We start from the raw sequence: 14,676 nt of genomic DNA on the forward strand, positions 1-14,676 counted from the left end.
TAATTCTAGGCTGTTCTTCGGGAATATAAGTCCGGGTTATCAATTGGTTCATGTTCACCTTGATTTTATCAAAAGACAGAACAAAACTTTTAGGTTTATCTGTGGGAGACAGATTTATCTATTATCATAGACTTTTCTGTGTGATACAGATTTGTTTATTAAAGTCTTCGACTTTGGGTCGTATCAACTCTTGGTTGTGGGTGAGATCATCTAAGGGAATCAAGTGCATAGTATCATGCTGGGATCAGAGACGTAAGGAGTGCAACTGTACCTTGAATCAGTGTGAGATTGATTGGGGTTCAACTACAGTCCAGACCGAAGTTAGTTGTAGTAGACTAGTGTCTGTAGCGGCTTAATACAATGTGATGGTCAATCTGGACTAGGTCCCGTGGTTTTTCTGCATTTGCGGTTTCCTCGTTAACAAAAATTTCTGGTGTCTGTGTTATTTCTATTCCGCATTATATTTTGTTATATAATTGAAATATCACAGGTTGTACGTTAAGAACAATCAATTACAATATCCAAACTTTGTTTGTTGATTTAAATTGATTGACACTTGGATATGGTCTTTGGTACCATCCAAGTTTATCTCTCTAGTATTTGATAAAGACTCGCAGATTTCCATTTGCTTGAGTAAATATCAAATCGAGAGATTGAGATATTAATTCTTTCATATACTTTACTCTAGATTGAGTCTGACTGTCTAGTTGATTCTCTAGAAAGTATATTGGAATTAGTCCATAGAGATTGCTAATAGAAATATTGGGTGAGGTTGTTAGACCCCCGCTTTTTCAGTTTTCAAATGCTCTAAATAGATCTTGGTCAATTTATCCATCATGATAGTATTCCTCAAAAAATTAAGAGATAATCTAGTGAGATTCCATATCTTTGAGCGTAAAGAAAGTTTTCTCGACCTTCCTTTCTTAGAGGAACTTTTAATTTTTCCTCTAGATTGTTTCTCATCATCTAAGTTTTCCAAAGTCTTAGATGGAATGAGATTATCATAAGAACCGAACTATCTAGTCCATAATAATATCTTAACAATATTTAAGGAATTCTGGCGTGCGTTACAGATGCCGAGAGCAAGTTTCCCAAAGAAATTTCCCATGAGGACAGACTTTAGGGATCAGTCAAACACAAACTTATTAGTTTTATAGTTTTTTCCTGCTCTGATACTAATTCAAAAGGCGGGGGTCTAACAACCACACCCAATATTTCATTTGGCAATCTGAATAGACAAACTCCAATATACTTTAAAGAGAATCAAATGGACAGTCAGAATCAATCTATAAAAGTATATCAAAGAGCTTTTGTATCTCTATCTCTCAATTCAATCTGCAATCAGCAAATAGGAATTTGCGAGCCCAATTGAATATAAGAGAAGTAACTTAAACTGTACCAAAGACCAACGTTCAAGGATCAATAAATTTCAATAAACAACCAAAGGTTGGATTTCCCAGTTGATCGATTCAATGCACAACCTGTGATATTTCAATTATATAACAAAATATACTGTGGAAAAGAAATAACACAGGCACCAGAATTTTGTTAACGAGGAAAATCGCAAATGCAGAAAAACCCCGGGACCTAGTCCAGAGTTGAACACCACACTGTATTAAGCTGCTACAGACACTAGCCTACTACCTATGAACTTCGTACTGGACTGTAGTTGAAACCTAATCAATCTCACAGTAATTCAAGGTACATTTGCGCTCCTTACGTCTCTGAACCCAGCAGGATACTATGCACATGATTCCCTTAGCTGATCTCACCCATAACCAAGAGTTGTTATGACCCTAAGTCGAAGACTTGATAAACAAATCTGTCTCACACAAAAAGTCTATAGGAATAGATAAATCTGTCTCCCACAGAAATACCTACGAGTTTTGTTCCGTCTTTTGATAAATCAAGGTGAAGATGAGCCAATGATATACCATACTTATATTCCTGAATAACATCCTAGAAATATCAATCACCCCAATCTTAATTGTATGGTAGCAAAACAATATATTGTGGAATCCCAAACGATGAGACAAAGATGTTTGTGACTACTTTTTATCTTGGCTATCAGAGATTAAATCCCGAGCCAATCTTAAAGAATATCGTACTCAAACACGATAGAAACACCTAGAACAGATCACGCAATTACAGAAAAAATAGTTGGGCCTGGCTTCACAATCCCAATGAAGTCTTTAAGTCGTTAACCTACAGGTTTCCTGAAAAACCTAAGGTTAAAGGAAAATGGACTCTAGATTATGCAACTAGTATCACACGTGAGGTGTGGGGATTAGGTTTCCAAGTTGCCAGAGTTCTCCTTTATATAGTTTTCAAATCAGGGTTTGCAATCTAAGTTACCTTGGTAACAAAGCATTCAATATTCACCGTTAGATGAAAACCTGATTAGATTCAAGCTAATATATTTCAACCGTTAGATCGAACTTAGCTTGTTACATACAAATGAAATGTACCTTCATTTAGGTTTATATAGCCGTACCTAAACGTGTACACCATGTTGTCTCAACAATAGTTAACCAAGGTTAGCCATATTAACACTCTCATATCAACCTTATTCATCTTAACTATAACTAGTTCAAATGACTCAAATGAGACTAGTTAAAGAGTTGTTCAATTGCTATATTTTCATAAAAGTATACATGAGCATAATTGAAGCAAATCTATTTGATTCACTTGAATCAATTCATGAAAATTATAGCCACGGTTTTCAAAGAATGCATTCCTTATTATATAAATGTATTAGTTCATGCACTAAACCGATTTTAGAACTTTAACCTTCAAGTACGCGAACAGGTATGCATACTTGAAATACCCGAACTGAAATTGGGTTTTGCCAGTACGTGAACAAGTACGCATACCACCAATCCCAGCAGAAAATCTCAGACATGAACCTTATGCCAGTACGCATACGGGTACGCATACTTAGGTTCTCGGACTTCTCAAACAACCAGGTACGCATACGGGTATACATACTATGGTTCCCGGACATGGATTACATATGTGCAAGAGTACACAACATGTCACAATACAATAATGGTTAAGTGTTCTAAACTCTTATTTTAATCATTGAAACTTTCTTAATGGATGACAATAGCCATTTTCACACACTATTAGCATCAAAGCAATTTTCAAGTTATTGAAATAATCATAATCGAAATATTCCAAGTTTACACCAAATGATTGTATCACATAAACCATGTAAGATGTTACTCGAACCGAAAGCTTACCAACACATATTCCGAGAAATATGTAAGTGAGTTAAACTCAGCTCGAAATCTCAAATGTGTATGATAGAAAACTATATCGTAACACGACTTATGTCTCAATATAGGACATAGAGTAGAAATAGACTTTCCACGTGATAGATGAGTTTCAGTCTCCACATACCTTTTTGTTGATGAGGTTCCACAAGCCTTCCTTAGTAGTTCTTCGTCTTCAATGATGAACGCCGTGAAGTCTAATGCTCATCTACACAATCTATCCTAGTCCGAGACATCTATAAGTAGATTAGAAATCAAGACTTATAGTTTTGATCACTAACATTGACAAACAAGCTTGAGATAGAAACGCTTGCGAGTTCGACCGAGCAGTGCTCTAACAAAATGGATTGTTGAAAGAAAAAATAGTTGTCAACAATACTTTTTATTTTAGTGTTCAACTTAGAGATAAGATGGTATTTGGTTTATGGATGATTTGGAAAAATAATTGTTCACTAATATTTGAGAATGTGCAGGTGAAGGAAAATGTGATTGTAAGAAAAAGTATACAATTTTATACATATTGGAATAACATTATGCAGGAATCTTGTAGTTTACAAAGTTCTGACCGTATTCTGCCTAAATGGTATCGTCCTTCATGAGAAGATATGAAAAATAATTTTGATGTGGCATTTTTTAAGATTATAGGGTTATCTAATATATAGAAATTACGTAGGTACGTGCTATGGAGCTCGAGGCATATTTACAAGAGCAGTTAGATCCAGATCAGGCAGAAGATATAACAATGTTTGAGGCAAAACGATGAACAAGAGAATTGAGATTACAGAGGATTCACTCGGAGGGAGACTGTAAAAATATTATTTTAGCGTTAAATGGAAATAGAGGAGCGATAAAATGGATTCACAACACCATTATAGAAAAAAGTGTTTATTTGGTCAGTGGTTTAGACTTTTCGAAATGTTTTATTTCACCGAGAAAGGCTAATAATACGGCTTACAGAATAGCCAAACATGCAGTAGAACAATTCTATGTTTTAATTAAATAAATTAAGAAATACCTACAATCTATGTTGATGCTTCCTATGATCACCTTACTTACGCATCTGGTACCGGAATGGTGCATCTTTCTTGTGCAGGTACCTATATCGGAGTTAAAGGGTCATGTGCAGACGGAGTAATTGACTCGGAAGCTGCAGGGTGCATGGCTATTCTTGAAGCTCTAAGATGGATGAAAGCTCAAAATATCAATGAAATTCATTTGGTTGTTGATGCAGATATAGTACTGCAGTCTATCACATCTAAAAATGTTTTACTTAGATGAGAGAATTTTCATCTTTTGCGTAGCATTAAAACTTTAGTTTCCTCTTATAAATTCTGCAAATTATATCATGCGAAGAGAAACTTTAATAATATTGCAGATAGTATTGCTAAAAGAATTAGAAGAGATAAACTCAGTTTAGAGGAATACATGGATTACTCTCCGTGGATTTCTTCTCTGTTTCAAAGGCTTGCAGGGCCAGATTCTGCTTAATCAATACTCCCTCCATCTCTAAAAGATAGGCTTGTTTGGTTACAAAAATTAAGAAAACCAATCGTTATATCCACTTTTTCATGTTTTTTCCTAATCTATCCTTGGTCTCCACTCATTTGTTATAAGAGAGATGGGAGAGAGAAGTGGTCCCCCTTTAATATTAAGAGAGAAAATGGAGAGAGAGAAGTGGTCACTCTATGGGTATACTAGTAAAATAATAACATTTGACTTTCCACATATGAAAACAAGCATATTTTTTTGACATACCTGTTTGTCCAAAAATGTAACACAAGCATTCTTCAATTGATGATGATAGTTGGACGATCCATAGTTTCTTCTCCTTCAACTCCGCCATGATAGGGTGGGTACCTGCAAAACCCTCCGACGCTCAAGTTAGTCAAGATATATGAGGCAGGGTTTAGAGATAGTAGATTGCATACCTTCGTGTAGGTTGAAAACCCGGTACTTATAGACTGGAAACCCTAATTAATAAGGATTGATGCCTTAGTTTACTCTTCCTTATCTAATAAATCTTCAAGAGTACATTTCGTGATAAGTATGAAGACTTTTTACCGTTTCAAAGTGCCACGATTCTGTCAAGTGGACACATATTTAATAAATATTGATGGAAAATATTGGGTACATACATCGCCTCCTCTTAACCCCCAACTTGTTGGGGGTTAAGAAATTTGTATATGTGTGATTAGTCTTCTCTACCAGTTATGTAATTAGGAGCCATGTCCTCCCCCATTTGCAGCAGATGTGCCATGTCGCCCCCATTTGCAGCAAATGTAGCTAATTTGGAGTATGGCGTGATTGCTGTCAATACTTGCATGAAAGTGTGATATTCATTTGAATGATGAGAAATGCAGTCCTTACTCCAAAGATTTTCGTTACTATAAACCCTGTACCACCAAACCTAGTGCAGCGACATAAATCAGTCAAGGGGATCAAATTCGAAATAATCACCGAGATGGGTTATATATGAGGAGTCATTGGACGCAGATTTGTACGTACGTGCCATTGCCTGTATATTAGTTTCCGCGTCTGTGCATCTCTCAGTAAGAGACCTTTCATAACTTATGCCAATGACTAAACATGGTAGATACGAAGAGGCAAGAAGACTTTGAGAGACATGATTAAGATAAATTTTTATGCAACTGCCAGTGGTTGTGTGGGTTGATACGGAAGGATATCAGTGATCCCCCACGATATCATCCGTCTATGGAGTGACTCTTTCAAGATGATGTCCCTGAATATCTTTGCACGTCTGCCACCGTAATACACACTTAATTTTCGCCCCCATTAGCATTTAGCTTCTGAAGTAAATTTGTGCATTATGGGGTGACTTCGGAAATGTTGCTCCTGCCACGATTTTGGTCTTCACAGCCTCCTCTGATTAAAAAGGTCGCAGCTGTAACAATTTTCACTTGGAGAACAACCGTGTTAGATGAATCATGGGTCATACCAACAGTTTGATTCAAAATTATAATTTGGTGGCCGCGGTACAAATCTACACCCACATATAATACTTTTATGCAGTGAACATATGTAATTGCGAGCAAGATAAATGATTATATGAATATGAAGTATAGAACAGCTGTGTCTATAGATTATTTACACAAAAAGTGAAATATTAAATCAAAGAATACATGTTAAACTGCTCACACCAATAACCACAGCTTCGAAGGCCAAGTTAGTCAAGGATTATTATTTGATCTATCAGATTGGCTGCAAAAAAGATGCTGGATATTAACAAGCTTATTAAAAGTAATAAAGCTACCACCAATCATTATCTTTATAGATTATGATACAAAAGCTAGTGTAGGCAGAGAAGTATGATACAGGAATAACTGCGATCTTATGCATAAGAGGTACCTGTTATCAATAAAAATTATAGATAACCAAGGAAGAAAAATAAAAAGAAACGCAAACCCGTGTAGGCATCAGAAGGAGATGAGCAACCGTGCATGGATTATACTCTTAATATGTCTGTCTGTGATCCACAACAAGCATGACTTCTTGCATCAGTGGAAGAATAAGTGCATTCCCTTAGTCGGTGCCAAAAGATGTTTGTGCAAAAATGTAACACAAGCATTCTTCGATTGATGATGATAGTTGGACGATCCATAGTTTCTTCTCCTTCAACTCCGCCATGAAAGGGTAGTTAGTCGAGATATATGAGGTAGGGTTTAGAGATAGTAGATTGCATACCTTCGTGTAGGTTGAAAACCAGGTACTTATAAACTGGAAACCCTAATTAATAAGGATTGATCCCTTATTTTACTCTTCCTTATCTAATAACTCGTGAAGAGTACATTTCACGATAAGTATGAAGTATTTTTACCGTTTTAAAGTGCCACGGTTCCGTCAAGTGGACCCATATTTAATGAATATCGATGGAACATATTGGGTACATGTTTGTACCGTGTATTTTATACACGGAGAGCCCGTAATCAATCCGGTCTAGCCGGCCCGTGACAGAAGATTCCAGAAGTCTTGTTTCTCAAGTTGCTTGCATATCAAGTTTTTATCAGGGTTACATAAACACTATAAATACATGTATCATAAATTCTAAGAAGATATGGAAATCCTAGGTTAGCTAACCATAATTATTGTAATCATCATATCAATAATAACTCTCCCCATGGGATTCCTCCGTGGATGTATGCAACACTTGCCGAACCACGTTAAATTCTTTGTCTCCTCTATTTATCTTTTTCTAACCCTAATATCCATTATCATCATCAAAAATCATCGTGTTTAGTGCCTAAAAGTAATTTTGGGTACAAACATTGGCGTCGACTAAGGGTATTCGAGTGAAAGAATCGTGTTTTATCATTGAGAGAGGTGCAGAAGAAATATGCACGTAATTCCATACAAATTTCTGCAAAATAAATAAATAGGGTTCATCCGAAAGTGTTACGAATAAGTAAAACGTTGCAAATAGTTGCAGAAACTGTTGCGAAGGCAGTTTCAGAAGAATGGCAAAAATCCGAAAAACAGTCACACATATAGGTGTTGCAGACAGCGATTCAGAAGCTTCTCTCCTGTACAACCACAGAGATCCAGCTTCGCGTACAACTTCATAACCATACCATGTGATACGTCAGATTCAATTGATCTGACCCGTAAGATCCAGCCGATCCAGCTCAGTCTATCTGTTCGGTTCAGTTCCAACCGGTTCGTGGATGGTCCAACTCGGTCCAGGCGGTTCGGGTCTGACCAGTTGCCAAATCAGCAGCCACGCAAGCAAAAAGTAATGTCAGCGCAACGTCAGCGATAACATCTGCTACATCAGTAGAAATCGTCCAGTCAGTAGTGACATGTCAACATCCAGTCAGCTGCCACGTCATTGTCCAGTCAGCTGCCACGTCGGCGGCTAGTCAGCTGCTTTGTAAGCAAGTATTTTGCATGCCCTTGCCATATCATCGCTGTTGGGTTCCACATCAGCACTATCATTCTAATCAGCAATTCCATGTCATCCATGTGGTCCAGTCAGCACAATCATGCATGCAACAGCACGCGCGCTTCGTTCAAATGTTGTTTCGTCAATAACTTCTTCGTTTTAAGTCCAAATTGAGTGATTTTTGGCTCGTTGGAATCGTTTTTCAATTCCCTACAACATGGAATCGAAAGTTCCAGTGTTATAGAAACTTTTATACGCACTTGGGGCAGCAACTTGATCGAGTTCGAGGTTTGTGGATAACGACATGATCGAGTTCGAGGTTCGTGAATAGCGACATGATCGAGTTGGAGATGAGGATTGCTTAGGCCATCAATGTTTAGCCTTGCATCACATCGAAAGCACCTAAAGACTCACCTTGCACGTGAGCACATAAGTCTTGTTCTTATCGCAAGCATAAAATATCGTCTTGCACGCGAGTACAAAGACTTGCACCTTCGCAAGCATAAAGTCTCGTCTCGACCACGAGCCCAACTCCCGATGTTGGTCCGCATAAAGTCTTGTCTCGACTATGAGCCCAACGCCGATATTGGTTCAAAGACTTGTACTCAACACAAGCAATACAACCATCTTGCCCGAGCAGCGAGCGCTACAACCTTTTTACGTTGCGAGCAAAAAGCCTTGCCCAGTCGCAAGCACACTACATTCTACTCAAGACTCGACTAGATCTCGAGCATCACAAGTCCACTACGTGGCAAAAAGTCTCGCCTAGCACGCGAGCAAATTTTATTGCAGGTAATTACAGTTGGGGGCGTCTTGGTAATATCTCTACTCACGCTTGGGGGAGAGTTACGTCACCAACGGTCGATACAGAAGGAAAAAGAGTCTTCTTAACCACCAACAAGTTGGAGGTTAAGAGGGGGCGATGTTTGTACCGTGTATTTTATACACGGAGAGCCCGTAATCAATCCCGTCTAGCCGGCCCGTGACAGAAGATTCCAGAAGTTTCCAGAAGTCTTGTTGCCCAAGTTGCTTGCATATCAAGTTTTTATCAGAATTAGGGTTACATAAACACTATAAATACATGTATCTAAACCCTAAGAAGATATGGAAATCCTAGGTTAGCTAACCATAATTATTGTAATCATCATATCAATAATAACTCTCCCTATGGAATTCCTCCGTGGATGTATGCAACACTTGCCGAACCACGTTAAATTCTTTGTTTCCTCTATTTATCCTTTTCTAACCCTAATATCCATTATCATCATAAAAAATCATCGTATTTAGTGCCTAGAAGTAATTTTGGGTACAAACAATACCCAAATAAAGAAACAAGCCTATCTTTTAGAGACGGAGGGAGTAATAAACTTCTTTATCAAAAAAATAAATAAATAAATTCAGACCCCTGCTGTACACAGGGCCAGTTAAAGCTATATACAGGGCCGAAATTGTATTGACTTGTGTCAATGTAAATGGACGAAAAAGTAGTTACTTTCGAAAAAGAAAAAACAGTGATTGACCACCGCCGTTCACTGCCTCCCACCACTGCAAACTGGCAAAATAACTCCCATTCTGGCGATGATGGATCTGAAAACGAGCATTGTTTAATTTAACAACAAAACACAGAACTCAGAAATTCATGTTATAATTCAACAACAAAAAAAGAGACAGACAAACCTTGATGAATGGATCCATTTTGAGGAGGGAGATCCCGTACCGGAAAAACGAGAGGATTAAATTGTAAAGAGAGTTTACTGTTTTTGTTTATTATCAAGGGTTTTAATGAGAAAATGAGAACCATCCCAAATCCCAAAAGATTCACCGTCAGAAGGTATCTTGATTTTCAGGATGAATGATAGATCCACCATCTTCAAATGTATCTCCACCAATGGTAACTGTAGTTGTTCTTCCTCCAACAATTCCATTCCGTTCAAAAATACGAATTTCACCAATTATATTTTGATCTTCTGAATACTTTCTGAGGAAATTTGCGTTATAATTCAAAAATTCATGTTATAATCCATGAAAACAGATAGAAAAAGATTCAAAGGAAAAGGATTTTATGTTATGGGAAAATCACTTTTCTCAGCAACTAAACTACAAGATTTCTAACTGGTTTTCATAACTAATAATCCATCGATTATGAAGAATAGTTTGATCAATTTGTCTTTTATACCCAAATCTTCCAAGATCTGCTCATACTTTTGGAAAATATGTTAGATACTGTTTGTAACTTGACCCTGTGAATATTACTTACCAAAAAGTGAGAAAAATTATGTCCCTTTCATTTGGACGTCCCTGAGAACAAGATGCCGGCCCTGTTAATATCCACGGTCTAAATTCATGCTTTCACATTAAAAATAAAATAAAATAAAATAAAAGGTTACCGAGAAAGATGGAGAGAGAAAACTAATCATGTCCTAATCAACTCTCATAGGTGGATAAAAATTCCTTCAAGAGAAACAAAAAAAAAAAGGTGTGTAAAAAGTAAAAACCCCATTTTATTCCACCCTGTAAATGTAATCTGTGATCAAGGGAAATTTCCCTTCTTTGCTGGACTCTCCAGTGCACAAGATACGTGCCTCATGATGATATCATCTTGCTAAGTTAGGATCTGCAAATTCGACGATTCTGCTCAATTGAATGTCTGGATACTGCACACTAAGTTTTTGATGATAAACCTGAATGAGGTAATTTCTCTGATTTGCACGTCATTATCCGTGCACTTACTATGTAATATATATATATATGGTCTTATTCCCACCAAAAATAAATAAATGTATGCATGACAGGATACTAAATTATGATGTAATTTTTCATAGCTTTCTATGCTACTGCAGGGTTCACTTTCACGCATTTTCGCAGCCACTGAGACTTGCCACATCTAGTGTAGGATTATTTACTGGACTGCTCAATGGTACCGATCTTACATTATCTCTTTATGCATATTCAGTTCAATTTACAATTTAAGCACTTTGGTATCCAATCGCAAAAGTATGAACCACGTTGCAGACCAAAACAATTACTAGCCTATCAATGCGACTAGCGCAAGCTATCAGGAAGACTGAACGCACCACACTTGCCAAAGACTGTATGTGCACTTACGCGTGTCCCTCCCACTAGTTGAATTAAGGATACTGTAAATAGGTTCAGTAAGGACTAAGACAAGAAAAAGTTACAATAATGTAGGCACAAATTATTAATAGTTATCCATATTCCATACATCCTCCCTGCAGTCCAGCACTAAAAATGCTCTTACTGTAAAACAACATCTCCCTTTGGATCGGTGCACAACTTTCCATCTTACAAAACAATCCTACTCCAGCTTCTACCTTCAGATTATCCGAAAGCATCCACTTATTTTGATTCAGAGGAAATAAAATCATGCTTAGTAATTTTTGCCTTGTAAGAAGCAGGTGGTAACGTTTGCAACGATCAAAACAAAGGAATACCAGGGTTGGTCTGGTGGTTAACTGAATGTGCAACATTCACCGTGTTAAGTTAGGACACACTGTTTGTATTGTCCTTTGCCTCTTTATGCTCAATAGATGAGAAAATTGTCGGAACAAGACAAAGAGGGGTTTTCTTACTAACAATAAGACCAAATTGCTCAGTCATGTCAAGTTCCTCTCCTTTTTCACCATCAGCAGGAAGCTCCCAATTGAAGTGGTACAAGAGATTGGCAAGAGCAAACTCGACAACTGCGATGGCAAACGAAATCCCAGGACACCCTCTTCTTCCTGAACCAAATGGAATGAATTGGAAATCTTGACCCTTGAAATCGACTGGGTTGTTGATAAATCTCTCAGGTCGAAATTCTTCTGCATCGTCCCATACGTTAGGATCTCTATGGATTGCCCATACATTGATGAAAACTGTTGTATTTGGAGGGATATCATAACCTGCTAATTGGGTTCCCTTAGTTGTTTCTCTAGGAATTAAATTAGGAAGAGAAGGATGTAGTCGTAATATCTCCTTAACAATACATTTCAAATAGTCCATTTGATGAATGTCGTCTTCTCCTACCGTAGACTTCTTACCCACAACTCTTCTCACCTCATCTCGTGCTTTCTTCATCACTTTGGGATTCTTTATAAGCTCTGCCATTGTCCATTCCATTGTTCTTGCTGATGTATCACTTCCACCAATGAACATATCCTGTAGTGACAAAAGATTTTGGATTAGCTGAACACGTATTATCAGTTTTAAACTGTGAGAGACAAAGACACATAGGAAGATAGATGGTCTAACCATTAGTATTGCTTTGATATTGTTGCCAGAGAGGTTCTTATATTTCTCCTGAGAAAGGATTAGAATATCCGTCACGTCTAGTTCATCACTGTCTTCTATTTGACCGTGATCATTTTCCAATTTGGAATGACGAAGTAGATGCTCATCAATGACTTGATCTAAAAATCTATCTACTTCTTGAAACGCCTTCTCAAACTTACTAGATAATCCGGTAACGACATCCATCCAACCAATAGAAGGAAAGAAATCACCGAAACTAAAAGCACTGAACAACCCCAAAAAGTTACTTGACATTTTAGGGAATCTGTTTCCATGAGCAGTTTCATACCTGACACCAAGAGCACACCTTGAAACTATGTTGTTAGTGAGAGTTAGCAGTATTTCGGTAAGATTTACTACTTGCACGCTGTCTTCCCTTGAAGAACATATGCTAGATATCTTCTGGATCACAATATCGACTTCTTCTACTCTCACATGCTTATATGATTGAACCCTTTTGACACTCAATAGCTCAACAACGGCAATCTTTTTCACTTGTCTCCAGTATTCACCATAAGGCGCCAGGGCAATATCAGTACTTCCATAAACAAGCGCTTTACCGGCGGTTAGCTGAGGTCTGTTTGCAAAGACAAGATCTTGGTTTTTCATTATCTCTTTAGCCATTTCTACAGATGAAACTATGAGCGCTGGAGATTGACCCAAGTGCAACAACATTAAGGGGCCATATTTATAAGAAAGATCTCGCAAGGATTGATGAGCTAATGTTCCTAGCTGGTGAAGGTTACCAATTATCGGAAACCTCGGAGGAGAGGGTGGTAAGTTATAAATATGGGTTTTTGTTGATGATGACCAAATTCTATGGATGTTAAACAAGAAGAAAACTGAGAACATAAGAACTGGAACTGGAACTGAAACAAAAAAGAAATGCTTGCTGCTGTTTGAATAACATCTTAACTGTTCTCCCACACATTGCTGCAGAAATACTAGCACGGAAAGTAGATCCATCCTTTTCCTTGCAGTTTAGCTAGAATCACATTTGTAAACCTATTAATATATCATAGTTTTATAGGGTTTTATCTGAACAAACATGCATGCATGACTAAGGAAGGAAGCTGTAGTTTGCTACTATTCTGAACCAATGAGATTGTAGATGTAATTTGTCACATGCATAACTCAGTGAATGTGATTGAAATTTTAACGGTATTGCTGCTGTCTAATTAGGACTATAAGTCAAAAGTTTGAAAAGAAGTCTTATGGTCACAAAGATAATTTTTAAAATTGAACTGCGCCATGATATTTATGGACAGAACATGGTACAATCGTGACAATTATTGCATATCAACATGTTCATACAAGTGCTTTTGATAATAGAAGACATCCCAGGTTTCAAAACAGGCTCATCAATCTCTACTTTCGGTTTGATCTTTTTTATTCTACTTGGCATTAACTTATATATCATATGGCTACATCATAGAAGACGTACTGAAGCCGAAGTCCTGACCATGACGAAAACAGACCACACACTGTATTAAGAACGAGCGTTGTGGTCTGAAGGATTTCAGGGTAGCACGTCCAAATTATAGGGTTTTTCGTGTGTGCGGGAAGGCAACCAGTATATAGCCGCCTTCACCGAAAGTTGGATCTTCATGACCCAGGTTTGAAAAAAAGTATTCATTTGTTTTATGAGCCAGATTCATGATACCCAGGGTAATATTCTTACCTTCAATTCCTTTCAATCTCTGTTCGTTCTCAATTTTGATACGGCTTTCCATTTGGTCGTGTTTTGACAGGGTGTTCCTCATTGATAGTTGTTGTGCTATTTGACATTTATATTATGCCGGGAATAGCAAATTCGTTTGTTATTGGCTTGTCAGTCTACTCAAATGCTTGGATTTCCAGTTTCAAGGATTTGATCAGACACTTATCGGTTCTTAACCTAATCTACAAAGATGGGCTAGCTTCAACGATTCAAGGATTGGGGATACCGTATATATAAGAAGAGGGGTATAACGTCTGCCGGTAACAATAAATTACTATATTTTTATGATATAAAATGCCCATTAACGTATGTTTGTTGTACTTACGTGTGGGGTTGTGACTTGTGCTGATTAACTTGGCACAGCACATCATTCGAAATATTTATGTCATGCCAGATCCTGTGGTGTGCCAAAATTTAGTCTGCTGCTACGTATCATAAATGTGCAGTCTAACTCGACCATTAATGTGGTGTGCCATTATTGTTTTACAACTAAC

General features: G+C 37.5%; 1 protein-coding gene across 1 annotated transcript; it reads right to left on the reverse strand.

The window, feature by feature from the left end:
* Positions 1-11,408: 11,408 nt before the first annotated feature.
* LOC113360722 (cytochrome P450 71A1-like) lies at positions 11,409-13,441 on the reverse strand. Its single transcript, XM_026604193.1, has 2 exons — positions 12,424-13,441; positions 11,409-12,330 (listed from the first exon to the last, which is right to left on the reverse strand). The coding sequence occupies exons 1-2, from the start codon at positions 13,426-13,428 to the stop codon at positions 11,674-11,676; spliced, it is 1,662 nt and encodes a 553-aa protein (XP_026459978.1). The 5' UTR covers positions 13,429-13,441; the 3' UTR covers positions 11,409-11,673.
* Positions 13,442-14,676: the final 1,235 nt, after the last annotated feature.

Source organism: Papaver somniferum, chromosome 3 (genome assembly GCF_003573695.1).
Source record: "Papaver somniferum cultivar HN1 chromosome 3, ASM357369v1, whole genome shotgun sequence".
Classification (NCBI taxonomy): domain Eukaryota; kingdom Viridiplantae; phylum Streptophyta; class Magnoliopsida; order Ranunculales; family Papaveraceae; genus Papaver; species Papaver somniferum.